The following is a 21,032-nucleotide window of genomic DNA, read 5'->3' as shown; positions in this document are numbered from 1 at the left end:
TAACTTTAAAACTGTATCTTATTTAGGGGTAATTTAAATTTCTTAGAATTTTTAAAGGAATTTTTTTATAATAAGATTTATATTATAAAGTAAAAGTGCAGCGCTTACTTATCTATGGCGCTCGCTTATTATATATGTTAAGTAATTCCTTTATTATTTATTATAAATTATATATTTTAATTTTAATTAAATAAGTATTTTATTTTTTTAACCTTATTAAAACTTAAGTTTAAATTAGCTTATTTTAAGCCTTTTAAGAAATTATATTATTATTTTAATATAAGTAATAATATAATTATTTTTTTTAAAAAATATTTATTTTACTTATTTAATATAATATATATAATAAGTAAGCGCCGCAAATAAGTAAGTACCGCACTTTTCTTAACCCTCTTTAGTAAGATTATAATAAAAATATAATAAATTAATTAATTAATTAAAACTACTTACTATACTCTTCCCTAGAGGTCTTAATTATTACTTAATATATTCTAGTATTATAACTAGGCTTACCGCATACTTTATAGTACTAAACTCTTAGTTATACTAACCTTCCTTAACTACTATTTCTCGACGATTTAATTACTACCTATGTATTAATATCTATTTAATTAATTACTTACCTTCCTTCCTTTATTATTATTACCTCTCTCTTTTATAGCTAGGTTTTTTTTACCCTCTAGCGCTAGCTTAGTATCTTATTCGCCTATTAAAGATCCTATACCTTAGCCCTTAATAATATTATCTTATATATAATTACCTTTATTCCCTTAGAAAGATACTTTAATACCTTAAGAATTAACTCTAGGGAGCTACTTTAATATCTTCTAATTTATCTTTTAAGGTATTTAGACTAAGATTTAGCCTTAAGCACTATCCTTAGGGTCTTTAAAGCCTAAGGGGTTAAGGGCCTAGCCTCCTCCTTAACTAGCATTAGAGTCTATAGCTATATATTAAGCTTTGAGACTATACTTTCCGGGTCAAGAGGGATAAGTCTAGCCCCTCTAAAAGCAGACCTGATATTTTATTCCATTATAATAGCTTAATAAGCAGCATAGAAGGCCAGGAAGAACTCAGTCTTAGAAACATAGGTAATAGAGCATCTAATTAGATACTTTATTTCTTAACTATAAGCCTTTTTAAGTAGGCTAAAGTACCTGATATTAAGAGGCTAAAGTAGATAAGATAAATAAGGCGGCATATAAAGCGTAATAATCTTATTCTCCTCGTAATATCTCTTAAAGTCAATAGAGTAGTAACTTTCATAGCCATCGAGGACTAAAAGATAATAGCGACTATTTAATTACTTAATTATATACCGGTCAAAGTGCTTTAGCCACTCGAGACCGGTCTTATTATCGGTCTAGCCATTTTGGGAGGTTGCAATAATCTAATCGCCCGGGAGGTTGCTTTCTCTATACTAGTTAGCGAGGTGATATTGGCCCGCACCTATGATGAATGGCTGAATCGCTTGGCCCTCCGCATTGATCGCCTGAATCACTGTAATCCATTCCCGGCTTCTAGGCTGTATTGATTTTAGTCGACCACGCCTTTCTGCGCTAATAATAACTATTCCGCTTATAATTATACCTATAAGGAAGCTAATCTTATTAAAGTTCTAGATATTATTTAATTAGATGCTATACTTTATGATTATATTTACTATAAGCTAAAACTACTTCTAGATTTCCTTTAAATCTTTATACTTAGCCCTCTAGTAGTTATATTTATAAAAAAAATATATCTTTAGCTTTTCTTATCGCCTAATAAAGTTAGAAGCCTAGCGCTTACTAATAGGTAGCGCGTCGCGGTTAATAAGTAGTTAATTAGCTATTACTTTAATAATATATAGTCGCGGGGGAAAACCTCGCGCATCTAGGTTAAGAATAAATTAAACTATAATTTATTCCTCTAGATTAAATAATTAGCGTGAATTTAGGATAGTATCGCGTCGGGATTAAATGCCCTACTAGCAGCGATATAGCCGCCGCTTATTAATCTTATATATCCCTATAGCGCTTTGGATGCTTAGTTTTAAGTTATTTTAAAGGGCTTAAAGGGCAAGAAGTATTCTAGCCTTAGTATTTAGGTCTAATATATTTAGTAGTTAATAATTAATTAATTAAATAAAAAGTTAGGTATAAGAGGGAAAAGTATAGCGCTCGCTTGTCTGCGGCGCTTGCTTATTATATATATTATATATATTAATTATACTAAATATAATAAAGTTAAGGCTAAAAGAGGCTATTTAGAGTCTAATTAGTTTATTAATAAATTAAATAATAATTTTACTTATAAAAGTTTTTATTTTAAGGTATATAAAAGTAAACTCTAATAAGGAGCTATATATTAATAGTTTAAATAAAGCTAAGGAATATATTATATATTTATTTAAAATAAGATAAATAAAGAAATTTTTATAGCTCTCTCCCTAATACTAACCCTTATATATTTATTATAATTAAGATAATATTCTATTATAATAAAAAATAAATAATATATATAATAAGCATGCGACGCATATAAGTATACAACGCATACAAGTATATAACGTACCTATCCTATGCACTAAAACTATAAATTTTAAAGGTTTAAAAAAACTAAAATAAAATAAATATAAGCTTAAAAAAGCATTTTAATAAACCTAACTCTTAAATAAACTATATATAATTTCTTAAACTTTTTAAAAAAATATCTTTATAAAGAAAAAGCTATTTATATAATGCGAATAAGCTTTTTTTAAACTACCTTATAAGGGATTTTTTTAAAAGTTCTAAGAAATTAAAATAGATTTCTTATAGCTTATATAGTCCAGCTTTAAGTTATTAGCTAATTAAAATTAAACTCAGGTTCTTAGAATTTTAAAAGATATCTTAGAGTTTAATATCAATCCTATTATAAGGTAAAATGCATCGCATACTTGTATGCGTCGCATGCTTACTATGTATGTTACTAATAGGTTTTCTATTTTATTTATTTCAGCTAGGCATTATTAAGCTAGCTATTCTTATTACTTTTTGTTATTATAAATAAGGTTCTTTTTATTTTTAAGAATATTATTATTAAAAATGGAAATTAAATTTCTTTTAAATTAATAAAGTAGTTAATTTTATTAAAAATCTAAGAAATTTAAGATATAAATAACTTCATTAATGAATTAGCTAATAAAGATATTAATAATAAAGAGGGTTAAAAAGAGCTAAGAAGGATAAAAAAAGCTAATAGAACTAAAGAGGAGCTTATTAAGATTAAAGGTAATCTTAATAATAATAAATATTTAAATTAAATAAAAAGAAATAGCTACCTTATAGTATTTATATAATATATATTTATTTAGAATAATAATATTTATAACGTAGTTAATAAGCATGCCGATCGGACAAGTATACCAATCACTTAGTTTTATACCTTATATTACGAATTTAATAAAGTTATTAAAAATCAAAACTAAGCCTAAAAAGGCTAAAAATCTAGGACTCAGTTAATTAAGTAAGATATCATATAAAGAAACTTTACTATATTTTATTAATTTTTTATTTATATAGTTATTAATTAAAAGCCTATGTGCGCTATATATTTTTTTAATTTTAAATATAACAAGCTTAATAAATTAAGTAAAAATCTATAAAAAATATTATCTCATAACTACTTTTCTAAGAAGCTTAAAACTAATTTCTTAAAAATTTTATTAATTATATAGATAGTTTTAGAAAATCTAATATTACTACTTTTAGTGATATAAGATAAGTGATTGGCATACTTGTTTGATCGGCATGCTTATTAACTATGTTATATCTTTTTTTTATTATTATAGCTATTATTTTAGGTTAATTATAGCTTTTTTTATCTTAATGCTTTTCTAAGAGTTAAATTAGACCTTTTAAGAGATATAAGTTTTAATTAAATTATATTATATTAATTAAGTATAATAACCCTGGGGCAATAATTTATATATATAAGCAAAACATAAGGCTATTTTATATTAATATTTATATTTACTTACTAACCTTTTATAGATTATTAAAAGTTAAAAGAATATTTTTCCTTAGCATTATTATAATAATAATAATATATATAATAAGTATACCCCGCAGGCAAGTATGCCGATTACTTACACTATATAGCTAAATATAGCAATATTAGATTTTCTAAAACTAGCTATAAAATAAATAAAATTTTAAATGAAATATTTCTAGCTATTTAAATAACTATAAAAATATATAGTATTTTTTTAAGATTTATAAAAATTACCTCTTATATATAAATAGCAGTTTATATAGTGCGAATAGCTTATTTTAAATACTAGCTTAGTAGTATTCTTTTTTAAAAAATATAAGAAAATTACTATAACTTATATATTATATAATAAGCTTAACTCTTTAGTTTTAATTTATAAAGGCTTAAATTAAATTTTAAAGAAATTTCTTTATATATTTTTTAAATATAAAAATACAAGTGCGGCGCATACTTATATGCGGTATATATTTATTATATATATTATTTATTTTAATAAAAAGATTTTATTTTTATTATATAAATTTAAAAAAACTAATTAAAGTTAAAATTAATATATATAATAAGTATATATCACAGGTAAGTATGCGTCGCATTATATTATATAAGCAAAAATAATAAAACCTTTAATTTTTAAAACTAGCTAAAATAAATAAAATAAATAAGGTAATATATATAATAAGCGAGTATACTAGATAAGTAAGTATATTAAAAATCTCTACCTTAAAGATAAAAATCACTATAAAAATACCATAAACTATTTAATTAATTAAAACTACTTATTATACTCTTCCCCTAATATCTTAATCACTACCTAATAGGTCCTTATATTATAGCCAGGCTTACCGTAGACACTATAACGCCAAATACCTAGTCGCGCTGACCTCCCTTAACCACTACTTCTCGATGATTTGGCCACTACCTACGCATTAATATCTATCTAATTAATTACTTACCTTCCTTCCTCTACTATTATTACCCCTCTTTTCTATAGTTAGGTTCTTTTTGCCCTCCGGCGCCGGCTTAGTATCTTATTTACCTCTCGAAGGTCTTTATTCTTAGCGGTTAATAAGGCTACCTAATGCATAATTGCCTTTGTCCCCTTTGCAAGAGACTATAGAGCTTCTAAAATTGACTCTGGGGAGCTACTCTAATGCCTTTTAATTTATCTTTCGAGGTATTTAAACTAAGATCTAGCCTTAAGCATAGTCTTTAGGGTCCTTAAGGCCCAAGGGGTCAATGGTTTAGCTGCCTCCTTAACCGGCGTTGGCATATATAGCTGCATATTAAGCTTTAAGATTATATTTTCCGCATTAAGAGGAATAAGCCTAGCTTCTCTAAAAGCCCTCTTAATATTTCATTTTATTATAGTAGCTTAAAATGCGGCGTAAAAGGCTAAAAAGAACTTAGTCTTTGAAACATAGGTTATAGAGTATCTAATTAGACGCTTTATTTCTTAACTATAAGTACTCTTAAGTATGCTAAAGTACCTGACGTCAAGGGGCTAAAATAGATAAGAGGAATAAGGTAGTATATAAAGCCTAATAATCTTATTTTCCTTATAATATCTCTTAAATTTAATAAAGTAATAACTTTTATAGCTATTAAGGATTAAGAGATAATAGATACTAATTAATTAATTAGTTATATACCGGTTAAAGTGCTTAAGCTACTTAAGATTAGTCTCGTTATTAGTCTAGCTATTTTAGGTCATCGCAATAGCCTAATCGCCTAGGAGGTTACTTTCTTAGTACTAGTTAGCGAGATAATATTAGCCCGCACTAATAATAAACAGCGGGATTAGCTAGCCTTCCGCATTAATCGCCTAAATAACTATAATCTATTCTTAGTTTCTAGGCTATATTACTTTTAGCTTTTTATGCCTTTCTATGCCTATAATGACTATTCCGCTTATAATTATACCTATAAGAAAGCTAGTCTTATTAATATTATAAATATTATCTAATTAGATATTATACTTCGCGATTATATTTACTATAAGCTAAAACTAATCGCGGATAATAGTTAGATCTTTGCATTTAGCTCTCTAGTAGTTATATTTATGAAAAAAACGCGTCTTAAGGTCTAGGTATCGCTTAATAAAGTTTAAAGCCTAGCGCATACTAACTAGTAATATATCGCGGTTAATAAGTAATTAATTAGTTATTTCTTTTATACTATATAGCCAGGGGGGAAATCCTCGCGAATCTAGGTTAAGAATAAACTAAATAATAATCTATTCCTTTAGATCTAATAATTTATATAATTTTAGGATAATATTATATTAAGATTATATACTATTATGCTAATGATATAAGGCATAGTAGTTAACCTAGTAGAGCCTTATAGTTTATTATAGTTTTAAATCTGGGTTATTTTAAAGGGCCTAAAGTATAAAAAGTAATCTAGCTTCTTTATTTAATTAAGATATCTCTAGTTATAAGGAATTAATTAATTAAATAGTAATAATATTAGATAAGGGATTTTTAGTGCACTTGCTTGTCTAGTGCACTTGCTTATTATATATATTAATATATAAAGCTAAATAAATTTTTTATAATATCTCTTAAATTTAATAAAATACTAACTTTTATAGCTATTAAGAATTTAAAAATAATAATAATTATTTAATTACTTAATATATATAATAAGCAAGTAGATTAGATAAGTAAGTAAATTAAGTATATTATATACTAAAAGTAGAGATTTTTAAGCTTAATAAAAATAGCTATAAAATAGTTATAAATTTAAAAAAAGCTATTTTAAGTATTTTACTATTGTATTAACTATATATAGTTTTACTAGATTTTTAAAAAGTTTCTTTATAAAGAAATAACTATTTATATAATATAAATAAACTTTTTAAATACTAGCTTACTAAGATTTCTTTAATAATATATAAATATTAATATTAATATCTTAGTATATAATATGCTTAAACTTCTAATATTAGCTATTTTAAGCTTAGTTTAATTTTCTTAGAATTTTTTAATTAATTTTATATTAGGTATAAATCCCTCTATAAGGCAAATTAATTCACTTACTTATCTAATTTACTTACTTATTATATATGTTATTAGATTACTAAATAAGCTATTTATATTTTTTTTTAGACTTTTAAAAAAATTTCTTTATAAAGTAATATCTATTTATATAATATAAATAGCCTTTTTAATACTAGCTAATTAAGACTTTTTTAAAAATATATAAAATTTAATATTAATAGCTTATTATAATATACTTAATAAGTATATAAATTAAATAAGTATATAAATTAAAAATCTTAACCTCTAAGATATAAATTATAATAAAAATATAATAAATTATTTAATTAATTAAAATTACTTATTATATTCTTCCCTAGATATCTTAATCACTACTTAATATATTCTTATATTATAACTAGGCTTACTATATATACCATAGCGCTAAACCCCTAGTCACGCTAACCTTCCTTAACCACTACTTCTCGATGATTTAGCCACTACCTATGCACTAATATCTATCTAATTAATTACTTGCCTTCCTTTATCTAGAGTTATCTTCCCTCTTTTCTATAAGCGGGTCTTTTTTGCCCTCTGCCGCCGGCTTAATGCCTTATTTACCTATTAAAGGTCTTAGATCTTAGCCCTCATTAATGCTATCTTATATATAATCGCCTTTGTTCCCTTAGAAAGAGACTTTAATATTTCTAGAATTAATTTAAGAGAGCTACTTTTATGCCTTTTAATTCTTCTTTTAAGGTATTTAGACTAAGATTAGGCCTTAAAGATAGTCTTTAGGGTCTTTAAGACCTAAGGGTTAGAGGGGCTAGCCTCCTCCTCGGCAGGCGTTAGAGTCTATAGCTACACATCAAGCTTCAAGACCACACTTTCTAGGTCAAAAGGAACAAGCCTAGCCCCTTTAAAGGCTACCTTAATATTTTTCTTTATCATAGTGGCTTAAAATGCGGCATAGAAGGCTAAGAAGAATTTAGTCTTTAAAACGTAGGTTATAGAGCATCTAATTAGATACTCTATTTCTCGACCATAAGCCTTCTTAAGTAGCCCAAAGTAACCGACGTCAAGGGGCTAGAGTAGATGAGATGAATAAGGCGGCATATAGAGCGTGATAATATTATTCTCCTCGCAATATATCTCAAAGTCGGCCGAGTAGTGGCTTTCGTGGCCATCGAGGATCAGAAGACGATAGGGACCAGTTGATCAGTTGGTTATATGCTAATTAAAGTACTTTAGCCACTCGAGACCTATCTCGTTATTAGTCCAGCCATTTTGAGACGTCGCAATAGCCTAATCGCCCGGGAGGTTACTTTCTTAGTACTAATTAGCGAGGTAATATTAGCCCATAACCACGATAAACGGCTAGATAGCCTAGCCTTCTACATTAATCGCCTGAATGACTATAACCCATTCCCGGTCTCTAGGCTACACTAATTTCAGTCTTCTATGCCTTTCTGCGCCTATAACGACTATCCCGCTCTGAATTAGGCCTATTATAAAGCCAGTCTCATCAAAGTTATAAATATCTTCTAATTAGATATTATATTTCGCGATTATATTCTTAATGAGCCTAAACTAATTGTGAATAATAATTAGATCTTCGCATTTAGCCCTCTAATAGTTATATTTATAAAAAAAACGCGTCTTAAGCTCTAGGTATTACTTAATAAAGTTTCTAGCCTAGCGCTTACCGACGGGTAGCGCATTGCAGTTAGTAAGCAATTAGTTAGCTATTTCTTTAATACCACATAGTCGCGGGGGAAATCCTTATAAATCTAGGTCGAGAATAAATTAGATAATAATCTATTCCTCTAGATCAGATAGTTTACATAATTTAGGGATCTAATCGCAATACGCAGATATACTATGCTATCGGCGATAGAGAGTAATATAAGAGATTTCATAGATCTTTGCGGCGCATTAGAGACTTAATTTTAGGTTATTTTAATAGGCCTAGAGCGCAAGAAGGATATTAGCCTCTCTATTTGACTATGGCATATTAGGTGGTTAAGAATTAATTAATTAAATAGAAATGTTATAGGATGAGGGATTTTTAATCTATATGCTTATCTGATTTGCATGCTTATTAAGTATGTTATAATATACTTAAAATTTTAATTTTACTTATTTTAGGCTTAGCTTGATTTTCTTAGAAGTTTTTAAATTAATTTAATATTTAATATAAATCTATTTATAGGGTAAATTAATTCATTTGCTTGCCTGATCCACTTGCTATATATATATGTTATTACTTTTTTATATTTATAATAATATTCTTACTTAGTTACTACTTAAGGTAATTAATTTCCTTAAAGATTATAAAAATATATTAAGAATTAAGACTAAGGTTAAGAGGAATACTTATAAGATTATTAATATTCTTAGTATCTTATATAATTTTATAAATTAGGCCTTTTTTAATAATAACTTAAATCTTATTTATTATAATATATATAATAAGCGAGCGTCGCAGTTAAGTAAGCGTCGCACTATACTATATAGTAATAAATAGCTAATTTCTATTTTTCTAAAACGCGCTATAAAATATATAAAAATCTAAAAAAAAATTTATTATTATCTAATTAATAAGAAAAATATATTATATTTTTATAGAATTTTAATAAAATTCCTTTATATATAAATCATAGATTATATAATATAAATAAGTTTTTTAAAAATTAGCTTATTAAGAAGTTTTTAAAAATATAAGAAAATTTTAAATAATAGCTAATTATATTATTAACTAAACTTTTAAATTATAGCTATTTTAAGATTAAATTAGTTTTTTAAGAAGTTTTTAAAATATATTTTATAAGTTAAAATCTAAGTGCGACGCTTACTTATTTATAACGCTTGCTTATTATATATATTATCTTTTTTATTAATTAATACTTTTATCTTTAAGGCCTTAATAATCTTTTATTAACCCTTAGTACTTATAAATAAGGTTATGATTTAGTTAGTTTTAATCTAATTAATAACTAATTTTTTAGTCTTAGTCTTAGTTAAGCCTTAATTTAGTTAATTACTTTTAGTTAAATAATTAAAAATTAATTACTAATTAGTTACTAATTAATTTAGTTAGTTAAAAATTAATTACTAACTAAAAGTAATTAATTTTTAATTACTTAATTAACTTTTAACTAATTTCTTAATTAGCTTATTTAATATATAAAAATAATATATTTTAATTATAATTATATAAGTAATAAAAATTATATAATATAAAAAATACTAATATATATAATAAATAAATTAGCTATATAAGTAAGTTAATTATTTTTTTTTACTTTAAAGATTAAAAATTATAATAAAAATACTAACGTACATATATAGCGAGTGCACCGGACAAGCGAGTGCACCACTATACTGTACTGCTAAAAATAGCCTACCCTAGACTTCCTAACTTTTTCTATAAAATAGCTATAAATATAAAAAAAGTATTTTTATAAACCTAATATTTTCAGAAATCTTAGGATAATTTTTTTAGATTTTTAAAAAAGTCCCTTTATAGAGAACTAGCTAAGTATACAGTGCGAATAAGCTTATTTCTAAACTACCTTATAAAGGATTTCCTTAGAATTTTTTAGAGAATTATATAAGATTATATAATATATAAATAGTATTTTATTAAAATCTTACTAAATTTAAGTAAGATCTCAAATTTTAAGGTATTTTTTAATTTTCTCTTTTTAAGTAAAAATACAAGTAGTGCACTCGCTTGTCCAGTGCACTCGCTATACATGTACGTTATAAATTATTTAATTAATTAAAACTACTTATTATATTCTTCCCTAGATATCTTAATTACTACCTAATAGGTCCTTATATTATAGCTAGGCTTACTATAGATACTATAATACTAAATACCCGGTCGCATTAACCTCCCTTAACCACTACTCCTTAATAATTTAGATACTACCTACGTATTAATATCTATTTAATTAATTACTTACCTTCCTCCTTCTACTATTATTACCTCTCTTTTCTATAATTAGGTCCTTTTTGCTCTCTAGCGCTAGCTTAATATCTCATTTGCTAGTCAAAGCCCTTAGACCTCTGCCCTCACTAGAGCTATCTTATATATATTAATTAATTTTATAGCCTTAATAATTAACTTAGGGGAGCTATTATAATACCTTCTGATTTATCTCTTAAGGTATTTAAACTAAGATTAGGCCTTAAGCATAGTCTTTAAGGTCTTTAAAACCTAAGGGTTTAATAATTTAGCCTCCTTCTCGGCAGGTATTAGAGTTTATAGCTATATATTAAGCTTTAAGATTATAATTTCTAGGTTAAGAGGAATAATCTTAGCTCCTTTAAAGGATACCTTAATTTTTTTTTTATTATAATAACTTAAAATATATTATAAAAGGCTAAGAGGAACTTAATCTTTAAAATATAATTTATAAAATATCTAATTAAATACTTAATTTCTTAACTATAAGCCCTCTTAAGTATATTAAAATATATAATATTAAGGGGCTAAAATAAATAAAATAAATAAGGTAGTATATAAAGTTAGATAATTTTATTATCTTAGTAATATCTCTTAAATTTAATTAAGTAATAACTTTTATAGCTATTAAGGATTAAGAGATAATAATAATTATTTATTTACTTAGTTATATATTAATTAAAGTATTTAAGTTACTTAAGATTAGTCTTATTATTAGCCTAATTATTTTAAATTATTATAATAGCTTAATCGCCTAAGAGGTTACTTTCTTAATATTAATTAGCAAGGTAATACTAGCCTATACTAATAATAAATAATAAGATTAACTAGCCTTTTATATTAATTACTTAAATAACTATAATTTATTCTTAGTTTCTAGGTTATATTAATTTTAGCTTTTTATGCCTTTTTATGCCTATAATTATTATTTTACTTATAATTATACCTATAAAAAAGCTAATCTTATTAAAGTTTTAAATATTATTTAATTAAATACTATACTTCGCGATTATATTTACTATAAGCTAAAACCACTTATAGATAATAATTAAATCTTCGCACTTAGCTCTCTAGTAATTATATTTCTAAAAAAAAATACATCTTAAGCTCTAAGTATTATCTAACAAAGTTATAAGCCTAACACATGCCGACTAGTAGCACGTCGCGGTCGGTAAGCAATTAATTAGCTATTTCTTTAATACCACGAAGCCAAGGAGGAAATCCTCGCGAATCTAGGTCGAGAATAAAGTAAATAAGGATCTGTTTCTCTAGATCAGATAGCCAGCGTGATTTCTAGATAGTATCGCGTCGAGATTAAATCCCTTTATAGCGATTAATAAGAATATTACGATTGACCTTATAGGCTCTTCCAGCTTATTAGAAGCTAAGTTTTAGTTGATTTTGATAAGCCTAAACGGCAAGAAATATTCTAGCCTCATAATTCGTAGATGATATGCTAGGTGATTAGGAATTAATTAATCAAATCGAGAAGATATTAGGTAAGGGATTTTTAGCTAACTTGCTTACATAGCTAACTTGCTTATTATGTATGTTAAATAAAACGTATTATAATATATTATATAATAGCTATTTTATCTTATTTTTAAAGAGCTTATATAAGCTAGTATAATTTAATTAAGATTTAATTTCCTTAAGACTAAGAACAAGGCCTAAAGTAACTTTTATTCTTAAAGCTTACTTATTTTACCTATAGCTAAGTAAATATAAGGGATTATATATAAAAACTTTTTTTACCTAAAGTTATTATAATAATCTACCCTATAGTTATTCTTTCGTATTTTTAAGGATCTTATATAAGCTATTATAATTTAATTAAGGTTTATATTTTTAAAAGCTCTAATTTAATTACTTAGAGATTCTTAAAATAAAAAAAGCTATTATTAGGTAATAAAATAGATAAAATAATAAAAAAAATAATAATATTAAGGACTAAATAAGAGATATATAAGTAGTATAAGGTATAGGGTAGCTATTTTCTTCGACCTTTAATAGCTAATCAAAGTCAGAATCTTCCTCTAAGTCATCTTCTATCTCAATAGGCTCTTCCTCAATCAAATCAGCCCTTTCCCTCCCTTTTGGCTCCTGCCAAAGACCTTTTCCCTCTCTTTCTTCTTTATTTATTTCCTCTATAAGGCTATCTAAGTCCCAAATTTCCCAGCTTTTTAATAAAATAAGCTGCCTAGCTACCCTAGACGAGATTTGATTTCTATTTTTCGTAATAATATTACTAGAAATAGAAAAAACCCTCTCAATAGCAGCAGAGGTCGCAGGAATAGCAATATAATGCCTAGCTAAAATACTTAAAATAGGAAACCTCGTAGAATTCACCTTCCACCACTGAATAACATCTTCCTATATAATAAATTAGTAAGTAGATTAATAAGGGCTATCTAACGGCTAGTGTTATATATACCGTTCTTTTAACCCTATTTTTGGTTAAATAAATCTCATATTCCTCGATCTCATCAATCTCATCAGCATAAAGCCCATTATCTGAGTCTTCCTCTAATGGCCCTGTATAAGAGGGACTTTGATATACAAAGTTAGGGTTTAATTTATCAAAGGACTGATTTGGCTCTAGATAGTCCTTGTCGGCCTTAACCCTATTTTATATATTTTAATTAATATATATATAAAATAGGGAAGTAAAAAAATATAATAAAAAATATAAATTTACTTACTTTTTATACTTATGCTTAAAAAGGCTCTTAATATCCCTCTTAATATTAGTATAATAGTATAATCTTCCCCTAAGTTTAAAATAGGCTAGTTTAAACCTAGGATTAAGAATAATACTAATTATATAAGCCCTAACGTATATGATAAGCATGTGCACCAAACAAGTATATGCACCAGCATACTATGTAACTAAAAATACGGAAATCTTATATTTCTAAAACTAGCGATTTAATTATTAAAATTATTAAAAAAATATTTCTAGCTATTTAACTATATATAATGCTTAGAAATAATTTTTATAGATTTTTAAAAATTTTCTTTTATATAGAAATAGCGAATTACACAGTGTAAATAGGTTATTATTATACTAGCTTAGTAAGAATTTTTATAAAAATCTAAAAAAATTACCATAGGTTATATATTATGCAATAAGCCTGACTTTTTAAACCTAGCTATTTTAAGCCTAGTTTGAATTTTTAAGAATTTATTTAAAATTGCCTTTTAAGGTAGAAATTTAAGTAGTGCACTTACTTGTCTGGTGCACATACTTATCAAGTACGTTATTAGTTTTCAATTTTATATATTTTTATGAAAATCTTAATAAGCTAGTATTTAAAAAACTCTATTTATATTATATAAATAGTTATTTCTCTATAAAGAAGCTTTTTTAAAGATCCAAAAAAAATATATATATAGTTTATTTAGTAATTAAATAGCTAAAATCACTTTTTTTAAGCTTATAGCTTTTTTATAGCTATTTTAATTAAGATTAGAAATCTCTACTTTTAGTGCACAGTATGCTTGATCCACTTGCTTGTCTGATCCACTTGCTTATCATATACGTTATATTTATATATTATATTTACTTTTCTTTTATAAAAAGTACTTCAAGTCTCCTAGCTAATATCTCAGATTTCTTATTTTATTTACCACTATCGCGAGACGCGAAACGCGAAACTGAATTACTAAGGCACGGCGGTAGATGGGAGGCGGCAATTGCAAAACCCCGCGGGGCACCAGACTTTCAGGTGACCTGGTTCAGCCTTAGGGGATAGCGCCGAGGCGGGAGGCTAGCTCAGGAGAAGCAGAAATAAGCAACGCCAATATTGGCCTTAGCCCGAGCGCTATGCCAAGGAGCAAATTGGATGCAACCAGCCACCACCACACAAGCAGCCCAATCAGAGCAGCACGGCCCCGCACGGCCTTATGATGCAACATCACTGCCCAACAACGCGACGAGCTAGCCGACGTTGACCAGCGGCTAGAACCCCATAGCCGCTCAGCCCTTCAGCTAGGTCCCATGTCTACAACGGTAGTGTAGCCCCTTGGGACATGGCGTTCGCCGACTCACCGTAGGCGCTCGTACCGTCAGTTCTTTGTTTCTCGGATTCTAAGATTAGCCCGAGCTAAGTGTCAATAGGCTTGTGGCCAAAGAGTCGAGACCGACCTAATTGTGAGCCGGGAACCGAAATTATGGCACCTTGCCGGATTCCGGGAGCAGATGGCCTCGGAGCTGGAACGAGGATATCCGGCTCGATGATGATAAAAGGCTGAGGCACTTCTCCCCATTTCGACTTGCTCTCCAGACCTCCTCAGCCGTCCAGTCTCAGTCAACACACTCTTTTCACCCTGACATTCTTTTCATCCATTCGTTGTCAACACTTTTCTCTCATTCCCATCACTTTCCTTCAATAATTGCCTCCCTTTCCAAACCGTCAACATGAAGCTGTCTGCCCTCACAATCCTTGCCATCACCACCGGCATTCTTGCTGCCCCTGTGGCTGACCCGGTTGCTGTTGCTAGCTATGGCTACGAAGCTCCCAAGAGTAGCTATGGCAACAACGAGGTGAACTACGGCAACAAAGACGAGAAGAAGTACGCCCCTGTGAAGAAGCCTGAGCACCACAACTACAAGGCTCCCACCAAGAAGCCTGTCTACAAGGCTCCCGTCAAGAAGCCCGCGTATAAGGCTCCTGAGAAGAAGCCTGCCTACAAGGCGCCTGAGAAGAAGCCTGTCTACAAGGCTCCTGAGAAGAAGCCTGAGTACAAGGCTCCCACCAAGAAGCCTGAGTACAAGGCTCCCACCAAGAAGCCTGTCTACAAGGCGCCTGCCAAGAAGCCTGAGTACAAGGCTCCCGTCAAGAAGCCCGCGTATAAGGCTCCTGAGAAGAAGCCTGCCTACAAGGCGCCTGAGAAGAAGCCTGTCTACAAGGCTCCCGAGAAGAAGCCTGAGTATAAGGCTCCCGTTAAGAAGCCTGCCTATAAGGCTCCTGAGAAGAAGCCTGTGTATAAGGCTCCTGAGAAGAAGCCTGAGTACAAGGCTCCCACCAAGAAGCCTGTCTACAAGGCGCCTGCCAAGAAGCCTGAGTACGAGGCTCCCGCCAAGAAGCCTGCCTACAAGGCCCCTGAGAAGAAGCCTGTCTACAAGGCCCCCGCTAAGAAGCCCGAGCACAACACCTACAAGGCTCCTGAGAAGAAGCCCGAGCACACCAGCTACGGCTACTAGGTGTGTGAGTTGACTTCTGTGATGTGTGTGTGTTGAGTGGCTGGTCGGCAGTGTCGGACGTATCGTTTTAATCATTAATGGATTCCTTTGGGATACCGCTTCTGTGCTTTGTGGATGAATCGCTTGGACAAATCTGATTTGTCTTCTTGTACTCTATTTTAAAACTGTTGAATTATATTGACGAGACCCTTGCTTGCCTCGCTCACATTGTGCTGTGAAATGAACCTTTTGTTCCCCTGGTTTTGTTGTGTGATAAGACGGACCAATGGGTTTCATTCTTTCAACCCCTCACTTGGATAGCTCCTGAGACAGTGGTCTTGCGAAACGGAAAGGCGAGACTCGGCTTCACGCAAGGTGTGGCATGATGTAGGATTGAGTTTCCAAGCCAGAAATGTGTTGACATGGCATCAGAATTGCCCATCCTTAGTATGCTCCGTAACAATGCAGACTGACTATTCATCTTGACCAATGATTTAATCGTACAGTTCCTTCTCGCGCTGGCATACAGCCGGATGACGGATTGCTCCTGGCTTGAGCTTGCTGAAGTCCAGGTCAACCCCTTCCTCCACATCAGGGAATGGTCCCAGAGGCGTGATTGCCAGTGGATTGATCTTATAGTGACTTTTGGTATACTGCTCCATGATTAGCGTCTGCGAACATTGTGCGATGGTCTTGGATCTTACGTTCTCCTTGATGTGTCTAAAGTCTGTTGTCTCCCTGAATCCTGGTACGTTCCAGTAGAGGTTCTTCAACCACTCATGAAGGACCGGGTAGTTGCTGCGGATGGTTCCTAGGTTGCACTTGAAGTGTTGGACGTAGACAACATCAAATCGCACAATTGTTGCATACGCGCGGATGTCAATTTCCGTCAGCTCCTTTCCAAAAACATATGGGCCTCCATGTTGATGAATCAGACTCTCGAGTTTGTTGAGAGCCGCGAAAACCGTTGGCACATTTTCATCATAGCCCTGTTGGGTTGTGGCAAACCCTGCTTTGTAGACACCGCTATTAAGGTCTCGCTGCATCCACTGGCTCACGTCGTCAATTGTCGCCCTGAGATGTTCTGGATAAAGGTCAAGCTTTCGGGCCGGATCATCCTCCGCCAGGATCGAGTCGAATGCGGATGGGAGCCATCGTAAGAGCTCTGCGCTTTCGTTGTTCACGATCTGGCCCTGCTTTCTATCCCAGAGAAGAGGCACACTGTATCTGCCTTTGTACTCGGGATCGTCTTTGAAGTAAACCTCGTGCAAGTACTTGGACTTGAAGAGCAGATCCTCAGTTGATCCCTCATATGTTTCGTCGGGGGAGCTTGGGAACTGCCACCCGGGCCAGCCCTTATCGTCGCCTTTGGGGTATGGCTTGACAACAGAAACATCAATGACCGACTGGAGTCCCTTGAGATACCGAACCAGGTTGACCCGGTGAGCAAAAGGGCAAAAAAGACCAATGTAGAGGTGGTAGCGCCCAGCCTCTGGGGGAAATTGGCCGCCTGGGCTCACAATCCTGTGCCACGAGTCTTCTGGTGAACTGTGAATCGACATTGCAGAGCCGTAGATCCGAGCGTTCTCTGGGGTGTAAAAGCGTAAGTTCACCATAACCCCGCTCGATGATGAGATGGATTAAAGTGGCTGAGTAATATTGACAGACCCAGCAACCCCAACCAAGAGCCCCGTTACTCCAGCGGGTCCCCCTTTCGCCAACTTTTCGTCTGTGAAGGATCTGAAGATGGGACAACGTAGGGAGCTTGCGCCAATAGGGAAGAATTGCTTGTGGCTATCATGAAGGTACAGCGAAAAGAAATCACTACAGATGAATTGGAATAGGCATGTTCTGGTAACCCATGTGAAGCTGAGGCGAGCTGGAGGCGGCTAATTTGTAGCAACTCTGTGTGTATGCTGGTGACTGGAACATCTACCTTCTGACCTTGCCACTCACGCTGGGGCTACAGTGCTCGGGTTGCGAAAGGCTGGCGAGTGGCAGTTTTTCGCACTCAGCATAAAAGAACTCGAGCAAGTCATATATCACGGTTGAGAGACAAACAGGGGTGGTATTCACTCTTACCCGACCTCGTGGCATAGATGGTGTGAAGGAGGTCATCAAAGGGTCCAAAGAAGCTTTGCTATCTCCAACTCCACTCGCGGGACTTTGCGATGCTTTCGACCCAATACCTACTAGAAGATAAGGAAATCATCGCCGAAAGTGTGACGCATGTGTGGTTGAACTCGCGGAAGCCAAAATTGAGAACATTCTACAAAGTCATTGAAGAGGTAGATGATCAATTGATGCGATTTACGTCTTGGCGGTAAAAATGAGCCTTCAATATTTGTCTGCCTGAGTACAGCGAACTCAGGAGTGGAAGTATAAGCTCATTTCCGACCCCTCTGATCGCTATCAGACTTTGAGATGAGCACGCTTATTGCATCTTTGACCTCATCAAAATGACGTCTCATTGTTCATCTCTTCGTCTTCGGGGGCTTTACTACCCCCAGTCTGCTCCTCTTCGTCTGAGTAAATCAGGGGAGGGGGCGAGTCAGCGATGCGAGATCTCAGCTCTTGTCGCCAATCCCTCCAAAGCAGCAGTTGAATAATAGCTGTCTCCAGTACTTGGTGGGATGGTTAGCATATAAAGTTTGGCAAAGGAAGGGGATGGCAACTTACAAAGTAGGACTTGCAAGATACTTGAATACGTGTATCCCTTTCTGGCAGCAGGAAAATCTGTGGTTTTCCACATGAAGTTGGGCATCTTAACATGTTAGCAGATGCTTGGAAGAGGGAAAGATTCCGACCAACTATAGCCTGAACGACATAAGCCAAATCGTTTGCGACGGCGACCAACAGAGCGCGTTTCTCTGTATCAGCCGAACAGATCTCATTAATCCAGCTAAGGATGAGCGGTCCAGCGCCGTGCTAAAGTTCGGTCAGGTAAACTGTTTTTGAGTTGAGGTCATACGTACACCAATGTGACTCAGCCAATAAACGACCATTCGAGAATCGATGTCGGAGTAAAGTGGCATAGACAGAAACAAAAGGTTAAAGATGAGCTGGGATAGGTTCAGCATTAACAATCTCATAGCCAGCTGGGAACTTACCGTAAGCGCTGCACCAGCGTAAATAAAAGGCCAGCGTTTCCCCTGAAGAGGCCCATCAGAAGTCCAGGCCCAGGCAAGTGCCATGAGTATGAATATCGCGGTAGTCGGAATGGGCACTGCATTATGTTTACATTAGGGCCAGGTGCCTCAACACACCGATCGCTCCGATCGAGCAGACTAGAACTTACAGCTGTTGATCTCAGGGACGGAGAAAGATTTGCCTGGCATTGGTGGTGGTTGGGCATTGAAGCTCTTCAACCAATAGCCCATAGCAGCCTGGGGATTTCCATTATTCCAAAGAATATACAGCAGCGCTGTTAAGGTTATGAGCCAGTCTCGATGAAAAGAGTTTTGAGTAGGACAACATACGGAGATGATAAGTATGCCAGCTCCGTAGAGTCTTTTTCACCTTGGCCCTCGTCCAAGGTTGCTTGCCAGCTCTTCCAATTGCCTGCATGCGTTTCACCGATAGGATATGCTCATCCTCAGTTGTCCACCAGGTCCTCTTCCCATCCTGCGGAAGATTTGGGAAGAAGAAGTAACCAGCGACTGCAAGGGGGAGTGTGATGATTCCATCGATGATGAAAAGCCAACGCCCTATGATATAAGCCAATAATTAGCGCTGCCCTTGTTGGAGAAGCCTCTTGGAAAGTCCAAATTGTTGAAAGACAAGTGAAGTGTTGATGACCTACAGCCTGCACGACCATGCACTCCATCGAGGTTTGTGTATGCAGCAGCCTGAAGAAAACCGCTAAACATTGACCCAATCGAGCCCGCTATCCAAAACAACATGGCCCGTTTTCCAATTTCTCGGGGAGTATACCATGATCCCAACATATAATGAATCCCTGGATAGAACCCGGATCTGAGGATGGAGTCAGCGGCTCTCTCCAAACCAATGCGAGGCGACAGTCAAATTGTCGAGTGTCGGAGTGGCAAGGTCACTCACTCGAAGAATCCTACGAAAAAGCGCAACGCGTAGAGACCACGATAAGATTGAACAGCTGAAGTGCAAATAGTTGCGATCCCCCATCCAACCTCCAAGGAGGGAATGACCCATCGTGGTGAGATTCGAGTAAGCAACAAGTTGGATGGAATTTGACCGATCACGTAGCCAACAGTCCAGATAGAAGTGCCTATCCATGGAGTCAGTGACGGCGGGAAGAGATGGAAGTTAGGTAGATAAGAGGAAGTGCTTACTAGTGACGAGCTGATTTCCGTACATCTCGAGGTCCTCCCCCATACCGCTCAAGAAAGCATTATTGACGTTGGTTTGGTCGATGTTCTTCAAGAAGTAGCCTATCGAGGCAAAGGTGAGGATAAACGCGTCAACTTTGAAAAGCAAGCGGCGTTGATCAGGAGGAAGCTCCCACGTGTCCCAAATGTAGCCTTTCCACGTTTGAACTGGCTTGACGACGACTTCATGATGGGTACCGTCTGGCTGAGCTTCTACAAGGGGTAGATAGCCCTCTGAACTTCGACCCTGCACTTCCGTCATGACTGAGATCGGTATAGAAGAGTGTGAAGTTCCTGGAAGCTGATATGTGTTTTTTCTGTTATTTCTAAGAAAGAGGAGTTCAATTGCTGAGAGTGACCCTCATGTCCAGCGTTGTACTGAATCAGGTGGTCGCCCTATGCGCTCATCATTCCCACTAATCGCGTCAGTCAACTGGCCTCATGCTATTGGCTCCCTGCTGTCATCTGAACGACAGTGTCGCGCTTGATTACGAAGCAACCTGGTCAAATGCGACTGATGTGCACCAGTT

At 32.9% G+C, this 21,032-nt stretch overlaps 3 protein-coding genes across 3 annotated transcripts; 1 reads left to right on the top strand and 2 right to left on the bottom strand.

Annotated features, from left to right (window-relative positions):
• Positions 1-15,391: 15,391 nt before the first annotated feature.
• On the top strand, positions 15,392-16,177 carry LRP88_00413 (uncharacterized protein; the record flags this gene model as incomplete). Its single annotated transcript, XM_083237126.1, has 1 exon — positions 15,392-16,177. The coding sequence occupies one exon, from the start codon at positions 15,392-15,394 to the stop codon at positions 16,175-16,177; it is 786 nt and encodes a 261-aa protein (XP_083107017.1).
• Positions 16,178-16,650: 473 nt separating this feature from the next.
• Positions 16,651-17,718, bottom strand: LRP88_00412 (glutathione S-transferase; the record flags this gene model as incomplete). Its single annotated transcript, XM_083237125.1, has 2 exons — positions 16,651-16,809; positions 16,861-17,718. The coding sequence occupies 2 exons, from the start codon at positions 17,716-17,718 to the stop codon at positions 16,651-16,653; spliced, it is 1,017 nt and encodes a 338-aa protein (XP_083107016.1).
• An 892-nt stretch (positions 17,719-18,610) lies between these two features.
• On the bottom strand, positions 18,611-20,764 carry LRP88_00411 (uncharacterized protein; the record flags this gene model as incomplete). Its single annotated transcript, XM_083237124.1, has 8 exons — positions 18,611-18,780; positions 18,836-18,920; positions 18,968-19,084; positions 19,132-19,218; positions 19,267-19,382; positions 19,455-19,580; positions 19,636-19,815; positions 20,467-20,764. 8 exons carry the CDS (start codon positions 20,762-20,764, stop codon positions 18,611-18,613), a joined length of 1,179 nt encoding a protein of 392 aa, XP_083107015.1.
• Positions 20,765-21,032: the final 268 nt, after the last annotated feature.

This window comes from Fusarium phalaenopsidis, assembly GCF_050370095.1.
Source record: "Fusarium phalaenopsidis strain FUZ10S chromosome Unknown contig_32276, whole genome shotgun sequence".
Lineage (NCBI taxonomy): Eukaryota > Fungi > Ascomycota > Sordariomycetes > Hypocreales > Nectriaceae > Fusarium > Fusarium phalaenopsidis.
Note: the sequence above shows the minus strand (reverse complement) of the source record. Positions and strands in the feature narration are given on the sequence as shown.